General features: G+C 48.7%; 1 protein-coding gene across 1 annotated transcript; it reads left to right on the forward strand.

Annotated features, from left to right (window-relative positions):
• Nucleotides 1-1,657: 1,657 nt before the first annotated feature.
• Nucleotides 1,658-17,294, forward strand: LOC140629926 (calcineurin-binding protein cabin-1-like; the record flags this gene model as incomplete). The annotated part of the gene is made up of 8 exons (XM_072819390.1): nucleotides 1,658-1,792; nucleotides 2,698-2,878; nucleotides 7,541-7,670; nucleotides 9,072-9,221; nucleotides 11,911-12,197; nucleotides 13,452-13,620; nucleotides 16,130-16,266; nucleotides 16,975-17,294. Coding segments are annotated over 8 exons (1,494 nt in total), but the record flags the coding sequence as incomplete, so codon positions are not given.
• Between the last annotated feature and the right edge of the window lie 730 nt (nucleotides 17,295-18,024).

An 18,024-nucleotide genomic window follows, 5' to 3' on the forward strand; every position in this document is an offset into this window, starting at 1 on the left:
GGGGTGAGCCTGTCATCTCCCATGGGCATCAGCGTGTCTGTCAGGAGTATGGAGAGTGGTGCTGAATACAGCTGATTGGGTGGAGGTTAGTTATGAGAGCTTCTGCTGTTTGTGTGGACACACTGGCTAGTCTCTGAGGTAGACTCACATGGCCTCTATTAAAGAGTTCACACCAGTTTTTGAATAGTTCTTACCTGGAGAGGTGAAGGTACCTAGTATCCAGCCTTGATCAGCCTGTTGTTGGGGATATTTCTGCAGTATAAGCCAGACAACAGGCGAAGATAATGAATGAAGTTTGATTTGAGCTTTTTAGTCTTCTTGTTGGGATTCCTTAAGAGTTCTAGGATAGATTTCTTGGATTAATCAAGGGGTACTTCCTGAAGGTTGCATGTCCGCAGGTCTTACTTGTTCTGACCATGAAGAATGACATGTGAATGTGACCTGTCCCAGGACAAGGCTGAGATATGGACCTACCCCTGGAAAGAATTTCTTTGTGCCACTGAGCTTTTCTGTTAGAAAATATTTTACTGGGACACCTGGGTGACTCAGTGGTTAAGCGCCTGCCTTCAGCTCAGGGTGTGGACCTGGAGTTCTGGGATGGCGTCCCACATCAGGCTCCCTCCATGGAACCTGCTTCTCACTCTACCTAAGTCTCTGCCCCCTCCCCCCTCTCTGTGTCTTTCATGAATAAATAAATAAAGTCTTTAAAAAAAAGAAAATGTTTTACTTTGTCCTGTGATTAGAGCAGTAGTTTTCCTCATCAGTGGCGTCTTAGAAGTGGTAGGGTTTTCTAAGAGGTTTCATAAAAGCTGTAGTGAAATAACTTTTAATAGAAAACATATTTATAATCTTTATGCTCTTTTGGCTTACTTGTACTTTTGATACTTAGGTAGGATTTACTGCCCTTAAAATGCAGAGGTCCTTGGGGCACTAACTTTTTAGTTAAAGTAACTTGTTTACAGTCATATGAGTTATAGAGTTGGGAGCTCAGCCTCCTGACTCCTAATCCGGTGCTCTTCCTGCTACAGAATGTGTAGAGATGTATAAATTGGATGTCTGCGTACCTCTAGACCCTGCCACTGTCCCCAGGTGGCCTTCTCATGCCCTGTCCTCCCTCTTCAGCCCTGCTTTGGGGGAGCTGAGGGCTCTAGGCTTGACCTTTCAGGCATGGCCTTACCAATGAGGAGGGGTCCCTCTGTCTCTTTTGGTGCCCAGACTATCTATAAACTACCTTGTGGTGGTCTAGCTTTCCTTCTCTGTCTGCTTGGAGCTGGAGGGGTCCTCCAAAAACATCTCGTATAGTGCTTTCATTTTCTTTTTTTTTTTTTTTTTTAATTTTTATTTATTTATGATAGTCACAGAGAGAGAGAGGCAGAGACACAGGCAGAGGGAGAAGCAGGCTCCATGCACCGGGAGCCTGATGTGGGATTCGATCCTGGGTCTCCAGGATCGCGCCCTGGGCCAAAGGCAGGCGCCAAACCGCTGTGCCACCCAGGGATCCCAGTATAGTGCTTTCATTTTCTAATGGAGAGTGGCACCAGACTGGACCAAGGGCCTGCAGTAGAGGCCAGCCAGGAAGCCATTTGTCCTGCTCATTGCCTGCCAAGGCTTCAGGGCCTAGGTGTCATTCACTCTTGAACTCTTTTTTTGTTCACAGGCAGTTTCATCTGGTGATGAGAAAGAAGGGTTGAAACATCCTGGGCTGATGTTGAAATATTCCACATATAAGAACTTGGCCCAGCTGGCAGCCCAGCGAGAAGACCTGGAGACAGCTATGGAATTCTACTTGGAGGTGCAATTTTTGCAATGCTTAGCTTGGGTTTTTGAAAGCTTTTGGTGGAGGGGTGAGATTGTGGTCTTGTTGGCTTAAAAAAAAAAAAGAAAGAATTTGTAGTGGCGCATCACCAAGCTGTGGTTCCTGAGACCCTTATCAGCTGACAATAGTGAGTTCAAAGAGAGCAGGGGCCTGCATGTGCCTTGGTCTTTTGCTACTCAGGGCATGTGTGGCCATGGTGAGTTGCTTACTCGCTCCTGGTCCAGGTCTACACCAGTATAGTGGGCATAGTAAGAAAGAGGGTGGTTGTGAAAAATGAATGAATTGGTACGTATACAACTACTGAGAACACAGCCTGACCCTGGCCCTGTACCTGCTCATAACAGTATTGCCATGATCTCTGTGCTACCCACACTGTCTCTCTGGGCACCTCTGAGATGCCAGACACCACACAAACTGCTTTCCACACATGCACTAACCATATGTCATCTTGCAGGAAAGGTGTCTTTATATTCATTTTAGAGATGAGGGGACTGAGGCTCAGGATCTCACTGCCAGTCAGTGTAGGAGCAGGGATGTGAACTGAGGTCTGTCTCCAGATCCCATAATCTTTCTAGAATCCCACAATTTAAAATTAAATAAAAAAATTTAAATACCACAAAAATATTCCACAAATCCCATTTTCTTTTAATGGTACTTTCACTTCCTTTATCTATCAAATATGTAAGGAATACAGATGTTCAGAATAATAAATTCTGTCAAAAAGATGTTCTGAATTTGATAAATTGGTTCATGTAACTTATGTTTGCCATTTTTCTGGGTGGTTTGAGTGGCTGGGTTGATGCTTTGCCCTTTTACCATGGATGCTGGCTCAGCAAGAGAGCCAGCTGACTGAGCTCGTGTGTCCTCTGTGCTGCTTCCAGGCAGTCATGCTGGACTCCACAGATGTCAACCTCTGGTACAAAATTGGACATGTCGCCCTGAGGCTCATCCGGGTCCCCCTGGCTCGCCATGCTTTTGAGGAAGGCCTGAGGTGCAATCCTGACCACTGGCCCTGCTTGGACAACCTCATCACTGTCCTGTACACCCTCAGCGATTACACAAGTGAGTCAGGTTTGATGACTCTCTCCCATGTGCTGTGTTTTTGGGGACAGAGAAGGGAGGGCATCTTGGGTAAGTTGAAGACCAGGTTAACACTGAAGGGCTTTCTGCCCAATTGTTGGGAAGGGAGATGACTTTGCATTTCTGCTTTATTGCATGGGTCTTTCTCACTCAATTGAGATTTCTTGACTGCATTATAGTGATAGGTAGCATGTTCTCTGAGTGGTTTTTCCCTTTGCTTATCTCATTTTCTCCCTGCACTGTCCCATTCTGTGCCAGCCTATTTCTATAACTCGCTGACAGATGACCTAACAGCTTCAGATTGACTCCTGGTGTTGGGAACCTCACTACCTCTTTTTTTTTTTTTTTTTTTAAGGATTTTATTTATTTATGAGAGGCACAGAGAGAGAGAGGCAGAGACATAGGCAGAGGGAGAAGCAGGCTCCCCACAAGGAGCCCGATGTGGGACTTGATCCTGGATCCCGGGATCATGCCCTGAGCCAAAAGCAGACACTCAATCGCTGAGCCACCCAAGCGTCCCTGGAAACCTCACTACCTCTTAAGGCAGTCCGTTCCTTTGTAGAGCAGCAGGGCTACTTCTGCTAGATGGAGCCCTGTCTGCCCTCCAGTTGCTTAAGCTCCAGCCTTGCGGTCTGCTCTGCAGAGAACACTTGTTCCTTGCATGGGCTTGTCCTGAGGCAGGCACTGATGAGGTGTTCTAGGAGTCAGCCTCTTCTGGGTGTCCTCTGAGGCTAGGGTAGAAGGAGGCTTTTCAGGAGTACTTGGAGCAGTGCTGAGCGCAGTGGGAGCCCAGGGCTCTGTGAGCTGACTCTATGCTGCAGGCTGGTCTGGTGTGTGAAGGTGCTCTATACCTGCTTGGGCCGCATTACTCTTTTTAGGACAGACATACCAGTGAGCACTTGATATTGCTTTCAAGGTTTAGGCCTGGAAGACTGGCGAAGACGTTTTCCTTCCCTTTTTTATTATTTATTTGTTTGTTTAAAGATTTTATTTACTTATTCATGAGAGAGACAGAGAGAGGCAGAGACACAGGCAAAGGGAGGAGAAACAGGCTCCATGCAGGGAGTCTGATGTGGGACTTGATCCTGGGACTCCAGGATCATGCCCTGGGCTGAAGGCAGATGCTCAGCCGCTGAGCACCCAGGAGTCCCTCCTTCCCTTTTATAAAGACAAATAGTGTGAAGCATTTTGAGAGACACTATGCCCTGCTCACCCTTCCCCACCTCCAGTTCTCCACAACTACTTTTTAAATCTCATTAACTGAGGTAACACACATACACACACACACACACACACACAGAGTAAAGTGCACAATATTTATATGTGAAATGTGTGAAGTTGCAGAACATTTCTAGAGCCCCAGAAGGCACTCTGCTTTGGGTCCCATTCTGGTTATTACCACCCTGGAGGTGACCTTGATTTCTCCCTTTTGTCACCAGAGATGAGCTCTGCTTCTTGTTGAGGCTCCTCTAGGTGGTATCAGTTGGCGATGTATACTCTTCTCAGCCTGGCTCCCTCAGCTGTGGTTTTCCTGTCCATGAACGCACCCAGGCAATCCCTGGGATCTCTTTATTCTGTGTTGTCTGTTATGTGTGTCTACACAATTTGACCATTCTGTGCTTGCAGATTGGGTCATTTCCAGAGTTGAGTTCTTGCATAACACTGCTGTGAATGTTCTGGTGTACATCCTCCACTGGACATAGCACTTGTTCTGGAGTGCTTACCCTGGTTTTCACACTCACCAGTAGAAATGTGATAGTGCTTGTGAGGTGCCCTTTGGACTCCCACAGCTTTTCCTCCCGAGTGGTGTTTAGACTCCTCTTGGGGAGCTTTTCCGACAGCTTGGGTGTCACTTGAGGTGGAGAGTCTTTTGTCCTGCCTTCCTTTCCCCAGCTACCTGGTTTAGTTCTTTGCACCCCTCTCCCATGATAGAAGTTGTACTTGGTAAACTTAAGTCCTTGGGGGAAAACAGGCCTGAGGGACTGAACGCTGCTCTGTCTGGAGAACCCTGACTCACTCTTCTTTCTTTCTCTTTCTTTCTTTCTTTCTTTCTTTCTTTCTTTCTTTCTTTCTTTCTTTCTTTCTTTTCTTTCTTTTCTTTCTTTTCTTTCTTTTCTTTCTTTTCTTTCTTTTCTTTCTTTTCTTTCTTTTCTTTCTTTTCTTTCTTTTCTTTCTTTTCTTTCTTTCTTTCTTTCTTTCTTTCTTTCTTTCTTTCTTTCTTTCTTTCTTTCTTTCTTCTTCTTCTTCTTTTCTTTCTTTCTTTCTTTCTTTCTTTCTTTCTTTCTTTCTTTCTTTCTTTTATTTATATTTTTAAATTTATTAGAGAGAGAGAGAATGACATAAGCAGAGAGAGCAGGCTCCCTAGTGAGCAGAGAGCCAAACATGGGGCTTGATCCCAGGACCCTGGGATTATCTCCTGAGCCAAAGGCAGACATTTAACTGACTGACTGAGTCACCCAGGTGTCCCGTGGCACACATTTATTGATTTCAGTACGTGTGTGTGTGTGTGTGTGTGTATGTTTAACTAGACTCACACCCAGTGTGGAGCCCAACTTGAGGCTTGAACTCACAACTGAGATCAAGACCTGAGCCAAAATCAAGAATCAGACACTTAATGACAGCCACATAGGCACCCCAGACCTGACACTCATTTATACTCCAAAGTAGGGATGCCTAGGTGGCTCAGTGGTTGAGGGTCTGCCTTCGGCTCAGGGTGTGATCCCGGAGTTCTGGGATCCAGTCCCACATTTGGCCCCACGAGGAGCCTGCTTCGCCCTCTGCCCATGTCTCTACCTTTCTCTCTGTGTTTCTCATGAATGAATAAATTAAATCTTAAAAAAACAAAACAAGACTCCAAAGTAAAAGCAGCATGCTAAATTGACTCCCAGTGGCATTTATCCACTTGAGATGAGTAGGCAGGGTGCTTGGGACTTCTGAGGCCTTCCTTCCTTCTGTTGGAGTGCTGGTATAGTACAGCTAATGTGGTGAGCTTTACTGCAGCCAAAACACTTGCTGAGAGCCAGCATCATCAAATGCTCAAGGCCTCCTGGTTTTTTCTCTGGGTGTTTCTGATGGCCACTCTCATGTCCCACTGTGGTACCAGAGAAACTGTGTTCTTGTTTGTGTGGAGCAGGAACTCTGGGCCATCTGTGCAGATGTTCAGTCAGCAGCTTGCTGGGCTGTGCTGGGAGCACCCAGTCCCCTCCTGTTCACAGGTTGAATAGCCTTCGTGTGCCTTGCGGGGGGGCAGTGTTGGTACCTGTGGAGCTTTGGGACCAGGCTCTGCTCTCTCCTTCCATGGTACTTTAGGACACCATTTCTTTTTGTCTCTCAAGGCCTCCATGCCTACATCTCTACTTTTCCTTCCTCCTCACCCCTGGCTCCTTTGGTTATTCTTTTTTCTTTTTAAGATTTTTTTTTAAAGATTTTATTCATTTATTCATGATAGACATAGAAAGAGAGAGAGAGAGAGAGGCACAGGTAGAGGGAGAAGCAGGATCTCTGCAGGGAGCCCGATGCGAGACTTGATCCGGGGACCCCAGGATCACACCCCAAGCCAAAGGCAGACGTCCAACCACTGGGCCACCCAGATTCCCTGTCTGGTTATTCTTGATAAAAGTAGCTGCAGTCTATCTACACTCAGACTGCGAAGCTGAGCAGGACACACTAGTGTTCCCAGTGCCCAGTCAGAGCAGAGCTGATGCTTGGCTCTACTGTATTGTTTCCCTGTGTGCTTATCGGTTAGTCCTGGTGGCACCGGGCCTGCTGGGGACTTATAGCAGTCATGTCTATCAGAAGCTGTTCCCATTTATAAATGCCAAAGGCTTTCCTAATTCACATTGCAGCTCTGCTTCGTGACTCCTTGCTATCCCATTTTTTTTTCTGTGTTGCTTTGCCTATTACTGTCTACACTCCTAGAATTCCTGGAGAAGGCATAGGTTTTCCAGATCATTGATTTGAAAAGGCTCGTTGACGTAAATGTCTTTAATTTTAGGCAATAATTTTTTTCTGGTAAGAACAGTTTACGAAAAAGAGAAAGAGAAGGAGGAAAATTAGAAAATGCAAATAAGCAAAAGGAGCAGAAACCGGTTTTATGTGTACAAATGGAGTAACACTATGTGGCCTATTTGGTTTCTTGTCTTTTCCCTATGCCATCTTGTGGCCTTCTTTTTGGTCAGTGAGCACACCTCTGAACCATTTATACAGTGGCTCCTCAGCAACCCAGTGTGTGGACTGGGAAGCTTTCCTTGACCTGGCTCCCTTGGTGGGACACTGAGTGCTTTTCTGATTTTTTGAAGGCTCTTTTCCAGTTAGCTAATAGCTAATCACTGTGAGCCTGAAGATTTTTGCAGCAATTCCTAGAAGTGGGTTGTTGGGCCAAGAGTCTGTCTGTGCGTAATACCTATGGCTCTCCACAAAGGTCATACAGTCTGTCCTCGCCCAGCAGCATTTGGGTTTGCTTCATCTGCTGTGGGTAGTACTATTTGCAGGATCTTTCCTGATCGAATCAAGTAAAGTGGTATCTTGTTATTGTTTGCCATCATATCTTTGATTTCATAGTAGGGATGTTTTCTTGGTGTTACCCGGTAAGGCCAGAGGTTTGGGGTGCACACTCAGAAATCATATTGTTTCTTTCCTTGCCAGCATGTCTGTATTTCATCTGCAAAGCTTTAGAGAAGGACTGCCGGTACAGCAAAGGATTGGTTCTCAAGGAAAAGATCTTTGAAGAACAGCCTTGTCTCCGGAAGGACTCCCTCCGAATGTTTCTTAAATGGTGGGTCCTACTTCCTGTGCTGGTTCTGCATTGCCTCTCTCCCACAGCAGTGTGTGCTTGGTGGATATCAGGAGGCATGTGCACCTCCTTCCCTCAGGTCCTGATCTTCTGGCAGTTGGGCCCCAGTACTTCATCCCCCACTGTACCCCTCACCTGGTTTTGCCTATTACTCACCTGTGTGCCTCATCATGGTGGTGCCTCCTTGGCTCTCTGCTGCCCACCTTTCCCACTGCCCTGACAGTTCTTGGCATTTACCAGCTCTCCTCTGGGTGTTTGTGGTAGCCTACTGTCTACCTTGTCTCCTCACCACCCACCATTTCCCTTTTCAGGGCTTTGCTCCCATGCTTCCCAAGTTCAGTGTCCCAGATATGACCTTGACACCCCTGCCTTGCCTCTAGGACAAAGCTTATGTTCAAAGCGTCACCTAGAAGATCCTTTATAATCTGTACCCCTTAGTTCTTCTCCTTGCTCCTATGTCTCCCTCCCCCAGGAGAAGACTGCTCTAGGTCCTTGACAAATTCCAGACTTGGCCTCATTGTGTACTGTCCTATCCCTGTGCCCTGAAAGGCTATCTTCCCACCTCTCTACCTCTTGTGCCATTGCTCCTTCTTCATATTCCAGCTCCCAGGTCACCTCTGGGCAGCTTTCCAAACTCTGACTGTCTCCCTCCCTCCACCTTCCAAATGAACCAACTCTTCTATCCCCTGGCCCTTGGCCCCTGGAACTCAGCTGGTGAGGAGTTAATGGTTATTTATCTTCATGTCTATCCCTCATAAGACTGTATTTCTTGTTCAGATCTGTCCTGATGGTACTATCTTAAGAGAGAAAGATTAGATGGAAAAATAAATCTATAAGCTTGTGGCTTTGTGGTAGACCCTGCTCAGAGGCATCAGCACAGCCTGGGGAAGGAGGGCAGGTATTGCTGGGCCACCTCAGGTGGATGTGTTTCTGTGTGAGGGCGCCTGAGGCCTCAAAGCCCCTATCCTTTCTGTAGTTTGGCTACAGCAGGGACTTTGGTGAGCCTAGGTAGTCTGATGACTTTTTGGGCTGGGCAGGATGCGGAAGTTATATTTTTTAAAAGTTCTCTGTAAATAATTGAGAGCAAGGTTTTATTTTTCTGCGGCTTTCTGACATTACTGTGATCTTGTTAATACACATGAAAAACGTTTGCTCAGTTTTGAATTGTAGAGGGAACAAAGGATATTAGTCACTTCTATTGTATATGGGTATTAAGAATGCTAATTACTGCCCTTAGAGGCCAGACTCAAGGGGTTATTTTATTTGTAGGAAGAATTAATACAGATTAAAGGGTATTAGCTTAACTGCATCCCTGTCTGTAAAATTTCAGCCTTGGTCCTAGTTTGTAACAATGTAATTTCTCTTTGTCCTACACGCTTTTAGTGACATGTCAATCCACGATGTGTCGGTGAGTGCAGCTGAGACCCAGGCTATTGTAGAGGAGGCCCTGGGGCTGCGGAAGAAGAGGCAAGCGCTGACTGTGCGAGAGAAGGAGCCAGACCTCAAGCTGGTGCAGCCCATCCCCTTCTTCACGTAGGTTGTCTAGGTCTCTGGGGTTGCTGGGTCAGCCGGTAGGCCTTGCTAGGAGGGAGAGACCCTGAGGCCTGACCCTGGGCTGATGGTGTGAGTGGGAGCTGGATGCGTGTTGGACAGACACCTACGGGTGTGCACTTGTTGACTGCCAAGAAGCAGGCCAGGTGTCTCCCAAGTACACCCAGTCGAAGTCTCTCTTTGCTCTTGGTATTCTTGATGCCAGCCACCTGCCACATCCCTCCAAGCCCCCTCTCAGTCTGCCCTTCCCAGTGAGGGAAAGGAAACTAATATTTGCTGAGCGCTGGACAGGAAACTGGGTTCAGAGCAGTCAGCTGGGTCAGGAGCCCTGGGCTCCCTAGATGAGACGTTTGTGAGTTTGGGAAGGGCCCTGAGTGCCTCCTTGTTACAGGGAAGGAGGGGAAAGCCTGAGAACACTGGAGAGGGCTGGAGAGGATCCTGGTTATATGACTAGAGAAGCCATCAAGGCTGTCCTCATGCAGGGTGAAGGCCAAATGGAAGCATGAGGGAGATGGGCTCAGCTGGAGGAAGCATTGCTTGGGAGTGAAGTCTGGGATTGATTGGGTTACTAGAGGAAGAGTGCAGAGAATCTCTCTCTCTGAGACGGAAAAGGTGGGGCTTTTAAAATAACCATAGTCTATCGTAGGGCTCAGCACACTTCTCTTGCAAAGGACCAGATGGTAAAAGCTTTAGGCTTTGTGGGCCAGGAACCATCTCAGTTGTGTATTCTCCTCAGTTGTATATTCTCCTCAGGGTGTGTGTGTGTGTGTGTGTGTAACAACCCTTTAGCTGGCTCTTAGATTATGGGCTGTACAAAACAGACTGTTGGTCATGGTTTGCCACCCTTGGTCTATTCTGTGCCCACTAAAAAAGGTATGAATAAATGAAATTGGGTACTTAAGGCATTAGACATAACCCAGCTGTGAGCAAATTCTTCCTTGTGTGCATGTAGCCCTTACTGAAGACAGGGAAAGAATAAGTAAGAGATCATCCTTTCCAGTCCCAGGAGCCTCCATTTGGTTAGATTCTGGATTTTAGAGCACCTTCATTTCCATTCAGTCTGCAGTACTTACTGGATGCTGGCTCTATGCCAGGCATTGTGCCCTGTGCTGGGGATTCAGCATGGTGGGCCCGGTTCTTCTCTGCGGTGATCTGAGGGGTAGTCAGTCACCCAGGAAAAAAGGCACATGCTCCAAACAGATGAGCCCTTTGATGAGAGGAGCACAGCACCTTGGGGGAGCTCATAATGGGGTTTGCATTGCTTTAGGGGTCAGGGAAGGCTTAGGTGGTGGAGCTAGAGTCTGACAGAGGAGTGGCATTGACCAGAGAGGCTGGGATGTGGGTGAGGGCCTTTTTTTTGGTCAGAGAGAAGCTTATGCAAAGGTCCTGTGGTATGCAGGAGTATGATTTTGTTTGGCAGAACTGAAAGAAAGCTAGCATGGTGGGAGTGTAGGGGTGGGGGGTGGGGATGTGAGATGAGGCTGGGTCAGTTGACTGGGTCAGGCCATGCAGCACCATGTAGCTGAGGGTGTAGTTTTTAGCCTGAGAGCTTGGGAAGCCATTGAGAGAGGGGTGGATGGATCTATCACGCCACACCGTATCATACCATAGCACAACCTATAACATGAGATAAAACATGAAACGAGAGACATTCTACAACATAACACACTACACCACAATAAAATGCACATGTGACACAACATATCATGGCATATGACATAGCATATGATAAAACACTCAGTGGTCTTGGTGTGTAGGGACTCACTGATATGACCCCATTATCACTGAGATGTTGCTCCCAAGAGGCTCTGCCTAAGGGCCCATTCAGCCCCTTTATTATTTTTATTTTTTTTAATTTTTAAGTATTTTATTTATTTGTTTAACAGAGAGAGAGAACACACAAGCAGGGGGTGCAGGAGAAGGAGAAACAGGCTCCTCGCTGAGCAGGGTGCCCAAGGCAGAGCTCCATCCCAGGACATTGGGATTGTGACCTGAGCCAAAGGCAGATGCTTCACTGACTGAGCCACCCAGGGACCCTTTAGACCATTCAGCTCCTTTAGCCCACATCCCAGCCCGGCCCTCTCCCCTACCTCACCTGCCAAAAAGGAGGATTAGTTGGCCTCAGAGAGATGCTGTAGGTGATTTAAAAATTGGGCTTTGTAGGGAAGGAGCTTTTTTTTTTTAATTTTATTTATTTATTCTTGAGAGACACACACACAGAGAGAGAGGCAGAGACACAGGCAGAGGGAGAAGCAGGCTCCATGCAGGAGACCGATGTGGGACTCGTTCCCTGGTCTTCAGGATCACTCCCCGGGGCTGAAGCTGGCACTAAACCACTGAGCCACCGGGGCTGCCCTGGGAAGGAGCTTTTGAAGTGAGTCAGTGGTTCTCATGCCTTCCTGATGGAGTCTGAATGTGCCTGACACTGGGGTGGCCGGGTGAGGGGAGGAGGATGCTGGGTCTAGCTGCCACTTGGTCTGCTCCACCTCAGTGGTGTTAGACTGCGGAGTTTGTCTCCAACAATGATGCCAAAATCATGAGCTCTCCCGCCTGCTATCATGGAGATGGCAGCCGCGGGCTCGGTCTACTGCCTCTCCACAGGCCTGCTGGCCCTATGGTTGGAGCGCCCAATGCTGGGTGCAGACCAGGGGTAATTACCCTCTCCTTGCAGCTGGAAGTGCCTTGGAGAGAGTTTGCTGGCCATGTACAACCACCTCACCACCTGTGAGCCCTTGCGGCCCAGCCTTGGCAAGAGAATTGACCTCTCTGACTACCAGGACCCCAGCCAGCCTCTGGTGTCTTCTGTGGTGGTGGCACCTGTCAGCGTGATCCAGCCAAGCCCCGTCACTGCCAACCCGGCTGTGGCAGTTGCAGAACCTGTGCTCTCCTTTGCCCCTGTGGCTGCAGCCAGTTTCCCTCTGCACAGTCCCAGCCTGCTGGAGACTGGTGTCCCTGCAGGTGAGGATGCCTCCTGGGGTCAGCTTTTGGGGAGGCCCCATTTGCTGGACTGGGGTGAGTTTTGGGGTCCCTGGCCTCTCCAGAGGGATGGGTCTCTCTGATGCTTTTAGCCCGAGGTTAAGTGGGAGCACCTCAGCCCTGCAGGTGGGGAGGCCCAGCCAACTCATAGGCTGTGGCTGGTCAGGGGCCCCCTCAGCGGTGAGGCACCCCGAGGGAAGGGGTCAAGGGAAGGGGTCGGAGCTCAGGAATGCAGCTTCTTGGGATTGCTAAAGTCCTGGGTGGTCAGTCCTGGTTTAAGGGTTGCTCTTCTCGCTTGTGACACATGGGGCAGCGGGGCCCTCTGCTGGTTCTGCTCTGCTGTGGGCCATGTGCCATAGCCCCAGGCCCTGCTGTGAATGGACAAGGAGTTTTTTGACCTTAAAAAGTCAGCAAAGTTACCACTGTATGTGGTAGTATATTTTTTAATGGTTTTACTGATTTTTATTTTCAATGAAGTTGTAAAAAGATTTCAGACAGGGCAGCCCGGGTGGCTCAGCGGTTTAGCTCCACCTTCAGCCCAGGGCGTGATCCTGGAGACCAGGGATCGAGTCCCACATCAGGCTCCCTGCATGGAGCCTGCTTCTCCCTCTGTGTCTCTGCCTCTCTCTGTCTCCTGTGTTTCTCATGAATAAATAAATAAAATCTTAAAAAAAAAAGATTTCAGACAAAAGTTCCCAAGCCTTTTCTTGATTTCTGTGTCCCAGAAAGAAAGAATATCTGGCAGTTAAACTTCTGAATGAACATGTATGTGGTGGTTCTAACTTTTTTTGCTTAATCATACATGCACTCCTTTGCTGTCTCTATACTTTCATGTCCCGTCATTGGGTACTCAGAAGGTCCTGTGTGGTGGGTAGAGTCCGTGTCGCCACCACATGCTCTGTCCTGTCCCAAGTACATGCACGGAGGTGCCAGGGGCTCTCCCAGCCAGCCAGTTGGAAGGGCGGGGGCCGGGAATGTTTGAGACCCTCCTGTGCTATAGCTGTGGAGCATAATCTTCAGATCGGGCTCGTGCATTTTGTGTTCGAACAAAGTGTGAGTTAAGTGTTTTGACTTTGAAATGAACTTAGGAGTTAAAAGATGGGAGGTTTCTTGAGTGTCAGAGATAAAGATAAAACACAGTGATAGAGTTAGAAAATTAGGGGCACTGATGTGCCTGTGTGGTGCATTTTCTTACCCCTGTCCCTTGTAAGATTTCAGTTTGTACTCTTTGTGAAGGTGATGTTTCTGGGGGAGATAAATCCAAGAAAGGAGTAAAGCGGAAGAAGATTGCGGAAGAGAGTGGAGAGACAGCGAAACGGCGGTCTGCCCGTGTCCGGAACACTAAGTGCAAGAAAGAAGAGAAGGTAGACTTCCAGGAGCTTCTGATGAAGTTCTTGCCGTCCAGGTACCGTGCACACTTTTTCTCACTTGTGACAACAAGCAAACCTCCAAACCTCCAGCCGATAACACTGATAAAGTTTCTCTTTCCATCAACTCCCACTCCTCTGGGCACCCCTTTTGTTTTCCTATAACATCTGTGCCAATAGCCAAAGCACAGATCTCACTGGATTGGGATCATGAGTTTTTCTCACTTATCTTCCCTCTGAACTTCCTGAAAGCAGGAACCATGACTTATACATCTTTCAGAGGACCAGATACTCCCTGGGCCCTCAGGAGATGGATGGATCACAGAGCTAGAGGCCACTCACTCATGTCTTCATGCACACACAGACACCCACTTGCTGTGAGGCCTAGGGCTGCTGCTGCTTGGTTGCAGACTCTGGGAAACCCCACAGAAGGGAGCACCCATTCTGTTTTCAGGAAGAGTGTACGTGCTTTGTTTCTCTAGGCTCAGTAGGATTCCCTTGAATTCTGAGAAGGAGGAAGACAGGCTTGTAAATCCTCCCTTGCTTTCACCACATCTTAGTGTTCTCAGAGAAGCCTTATGAGAGAAGGGTCCAGGTTGCTCCTAACTGGAAGGGGCCTGGGCCCTCATGCTCGTTACGTCAGTTTTTGCTAGCCCTCCTGCTTTTTGTCCTTGCTTCCTCAGCTCCCCAGAGGTCTAAGGCCCTCGATTCCTGAACTATCCTGGCCACCATTGTTTATGGAGCCCCAGTGCTTGGCTCCTCGCCTGCCTCCTCCCCTGCCCTTAGCTGAGTGGAGAGCGCAGTTCTGTTTCTGCTGCTTCATCATCTTGCTGCCATCTGACATTTGGTGGACACATTTCTTGTCTGCTGGGGCTTCCTCTCCTATCCCCTGTAGCTTTTTATCCCTTCACAGTTACTGGAGTGTAGTTTAGGAGGTAACCATGTGTGTTCAGTATGCGTCTTTAACTAGGAGTCTTTAGCTGGTGGTTTGGCCTGTGATTTATTTTTAGGGGTGACAACATTCATGTGCAGGAGAAGGAGTCAGAAGCTTCAGATGGATTATGAGTCCACTTTACAGCAAGATTCTGAATTTTCCTCATTTGTTGCCTTTCTTTCTGGGGTGAAAGTGAAGCACTAAGAAGTCAAGGTTGTTCTCTGTAAGTGGAGGATGTGGTTGGTTCTCCCTGATAAATTCCTCCTCTGGGTTAGTGCCAGGAGCAGGTCTCCCTTCAGGAGAGCTGCAGGATGGAGTGGTGCCATCCTGTTGATGATGCCAAGGGGTCTGAGTGACCCATTTCTCCATCTTCCCCTCAGTCCTGCTTAAAGGGTCATACCCTCTTTTTTTTTTTCCTAAGTTTTTTTTTTTAAATTAGAGAATGAGCGAGAGAGCACAAGTAGGGGGAGTGGCATAAGGAGAGAGAGAAGCAGACTCCTCTGAGCAGAGAGCCTGACATGGGGCTCAATCCCAGGACCTTGTGATCATGCCTAAGTCGAAGGCAGACACTTACTGAGCCACCCAGGCACCCATAAAATTTTTAAAAAATTAATCTCTACACCCCACTTAGGGCTTAAATTTACAGCCCTGAGATCAAGAGTTGCATGTTCTACCTACTGAGCCAGCCAGGCGCCCCTTTTGGCCTCTTTATGTGGAATGTCTTTTGCCTTCTTTAATTGTTGGTTTCCATGTCTGCTTCTTTGAACAGCCAGGCAGGAGCAATGTGAGAGCTTGCCCAGAGTAGCCACCCTGGGGGGCTGTGTGTAGTAAATGAAGCCATTGAAGAGTGCCCTGTTTTATGTGTTTATGCTGCAGGGCTTCTTGGTTGAGGGGAATCTACAGGATGGCCAAAATATGGTCCTTGAGAGGTGCTGAAAGAATGGTGCTCTCCAGACCCCAGGCTTTGTGGGGAGCCACGGAGCCATGGACGGCCCAAGCTCAGAAGGGCCTTCTGTGCCCCATACTCCCCTCACCCCCACTTTCTCCTTGCTTGCTGGGCTTTCCTCAGGTCTTAGAATGTACCTGGTGCTCTTCTGGCCTGTGCCTCTCCACCTGCCCCTGTGCTCCTTCTTTGCATGACCAGCCCCTTCTCCACCATTATCAGCATGGACATTATCCCCTCTGAGAGGCCTTCCTGACTCAGCTCTCTAAACTTGGTCTCCTGTGACCCTCTGTCTTAAGCACTCTGTGGTGCTTGGTCCTTATTTGGGCTCTTTGTTTTTTGTTTCTGTTTATTACCTTTCACTCTCATTTAGAAGGTAAGTTTACTGTGGGCAGGGTTTGCCACACTAACAGCTGAATTCCAGTGCCTGGCACATGCTCAGTAACCAACAATTCTGTTGGTGGAATGAATGAATGAGTGAGTGTCTAGACTAGATGCCAGCTTACAAAGGCATAGAAAGAGGCAGAGCCTCCTAGAGGCCTGGATTCTGGATTCTTCCCTCCATTCACTGATTGGCATCTGTCTTTTCATTTCTCTAATTGGGAGAATTCAAGTGCTTATGTCAGGATATGTTGGTGTGGCTTTTGTGATTTTGGTGTGTTCCACGCAGGCTAAGAAAGCTGGACCCGGAGGAGGACGATGATCCCTTTAATACCTATGAAGTCCAGTCAGAAGCCAAACTGCAAAGCTTCCCAAGCATTGGGCCTCACCGACTGTCATACGACTCAGCTACATTCATGGAATCTGGTAGGAATTGAGCAACTTGATCATTCACTGTTGAGAATTCTTCCTCCCATTTTTTTTCCCCTAAAGATTTTATTTATTCATGAGAGACACACACAGAGAGAGGCAGAAACACAGGCAGAGGGAGAAGCAGGCTCCATGCAGGAAGCCCGATGTGGGACTTGATCCTGGGATCCCAGGATCACTCCCTGAGTCAAAGGCAGATGCTCAACCACTGAGCCACCAGGCATCCCTCTTCCTCCCATTATCCTATAGCCTCCTTAGGTTTTGTTCTGGGGTGATATTTAAAGCATTATCAGGGGTTTGCCTGAAGTTATCTTGGGCCTGAGCTCTGTGGTCAGCTGGGAGGTCTGCTGAAATGTCTAGGCTCGTACTTGACTGGGCTCCCTGAAGGACGTGTGCTTCAGGCTGAAGCCAGGGGCATGGCTTTGCAAGTCAAATGCTCATGACACAGCTGTTGAGTGTGCATCGTGAGGCAGCGCATGCAGGTTGGTCCTTCACTACCCACTTAAAACCTGGAGGTTCAGAGCAGCTTGTTCACAGCCAGTGAGGTAGGGACCCAGCAGCCTGGCCTCAGCACTGCCACGTGGGAGGATGTGGGTGCTCTCCTGCCTTTCTCCCTGCCCTGCCCCACACCTGCCTCTTTCTTCCAAAGAACACAGGAGGGCATGGAAGGTCCTTCATTCAAGTTAATTGTTTCTCCCTGGGCAGAGAAGCAGGATGTGCATGCCTTCTTGCTGGAGAACCTGACCAACGGGGGCATCCTGGAGCTGATGATGCGCTACCTGAAGGACATGGGCCATAAGTTTCTGCTGAGGTGGCCACCAGGCCTGGCAGAGGTTGTGCTCAGCATCTATCACAGCTGGAGGAGGCACAGCACCAGCCTCCCCAACCCACTGCTGAGGGACTGCAGCAACAAGCACATCAAGGTCAGGTGGGCGGGCAGCCTTGTGAGGGCTGGGACCAGGGAGTGGGCACATGTACCTTCTGTGGGTATAGAGTTGCTGTCATATTGAGCCTACTTGGTTGCATCCATTTGTGGGCCTGGAACCTGGGCCTCTGGGGAGTCATGGGACCCTGGTGACCGAGTGGAGCTTGTACTTGGAGGTGAGAATGGCACAGGGCTGTTAGAAGGCTGTTGCCAGGTGAGTGACAGTAGTGAGAGTGGGGTGGAAGGTTCTAGAGGTAGAGCTGACAGGATAAGCTACAAGTGGGGGGCGAGGGAATGAGACAGTGGGCAGGGCTTCTAGGGCTAGTGGTGGGGTGGTTTACCGAGATGGAGGAGAGTAAGTGGAGAGGGTGCACAAAAGTGAAACATATGGCTCTGTTTAGGTGCCAGAGACTATTACTGATTTTTTTAGTGGGTGAGAAAATAGAAGTGCAGAGGCTAAATAGGTTGCTTAGGGAAGTGGTGGGGGCCACTGGCAGTAGGGGGCTGACCCATGCTCAGGCCCTCCTCCCCCACCCCTGCTGACTGCACCCCACACTCCAGGCTCCCCCATTCAGTGCTTCCTGAGGTTTAAGGGGACACTGAATACTCTGGTCCCCTTCTCCTGTTACAGGAGGAAGGCTGGATGCCAGGGAGGTTGCACTGGGAGCCTTTAGGGCCCATCTGGGTGGTCTTTCTGGCTGGGGCACACAAGGTAGAAGAGCTCAAGGGAGTTGACTGGTCCTTAGGGCCATGAAAGTCCATGCTCCCTCCACAGGAACACGTCAGGGACTGCATCCTGCCAGCTGCTGCCCATTAGGCCTGCTCCCTCA

The sequence above is a fragment of the Canis lupus genome, unplaced genomic scaffold, assembly GCF_048164855.1.
Source record: "Canis lupus baileyi unplaced genomic scaffold, mCanLup2.hap1 Scaffold_370, whole genome shotgun sequence".
In the NCBI taxonomy this organism is placed as follows: domain Eukaryota; kingdom Metazoa; phylum Chordata; class Mammalia; order Carnivora; family Canidae; genus Canis; species Canis lupus.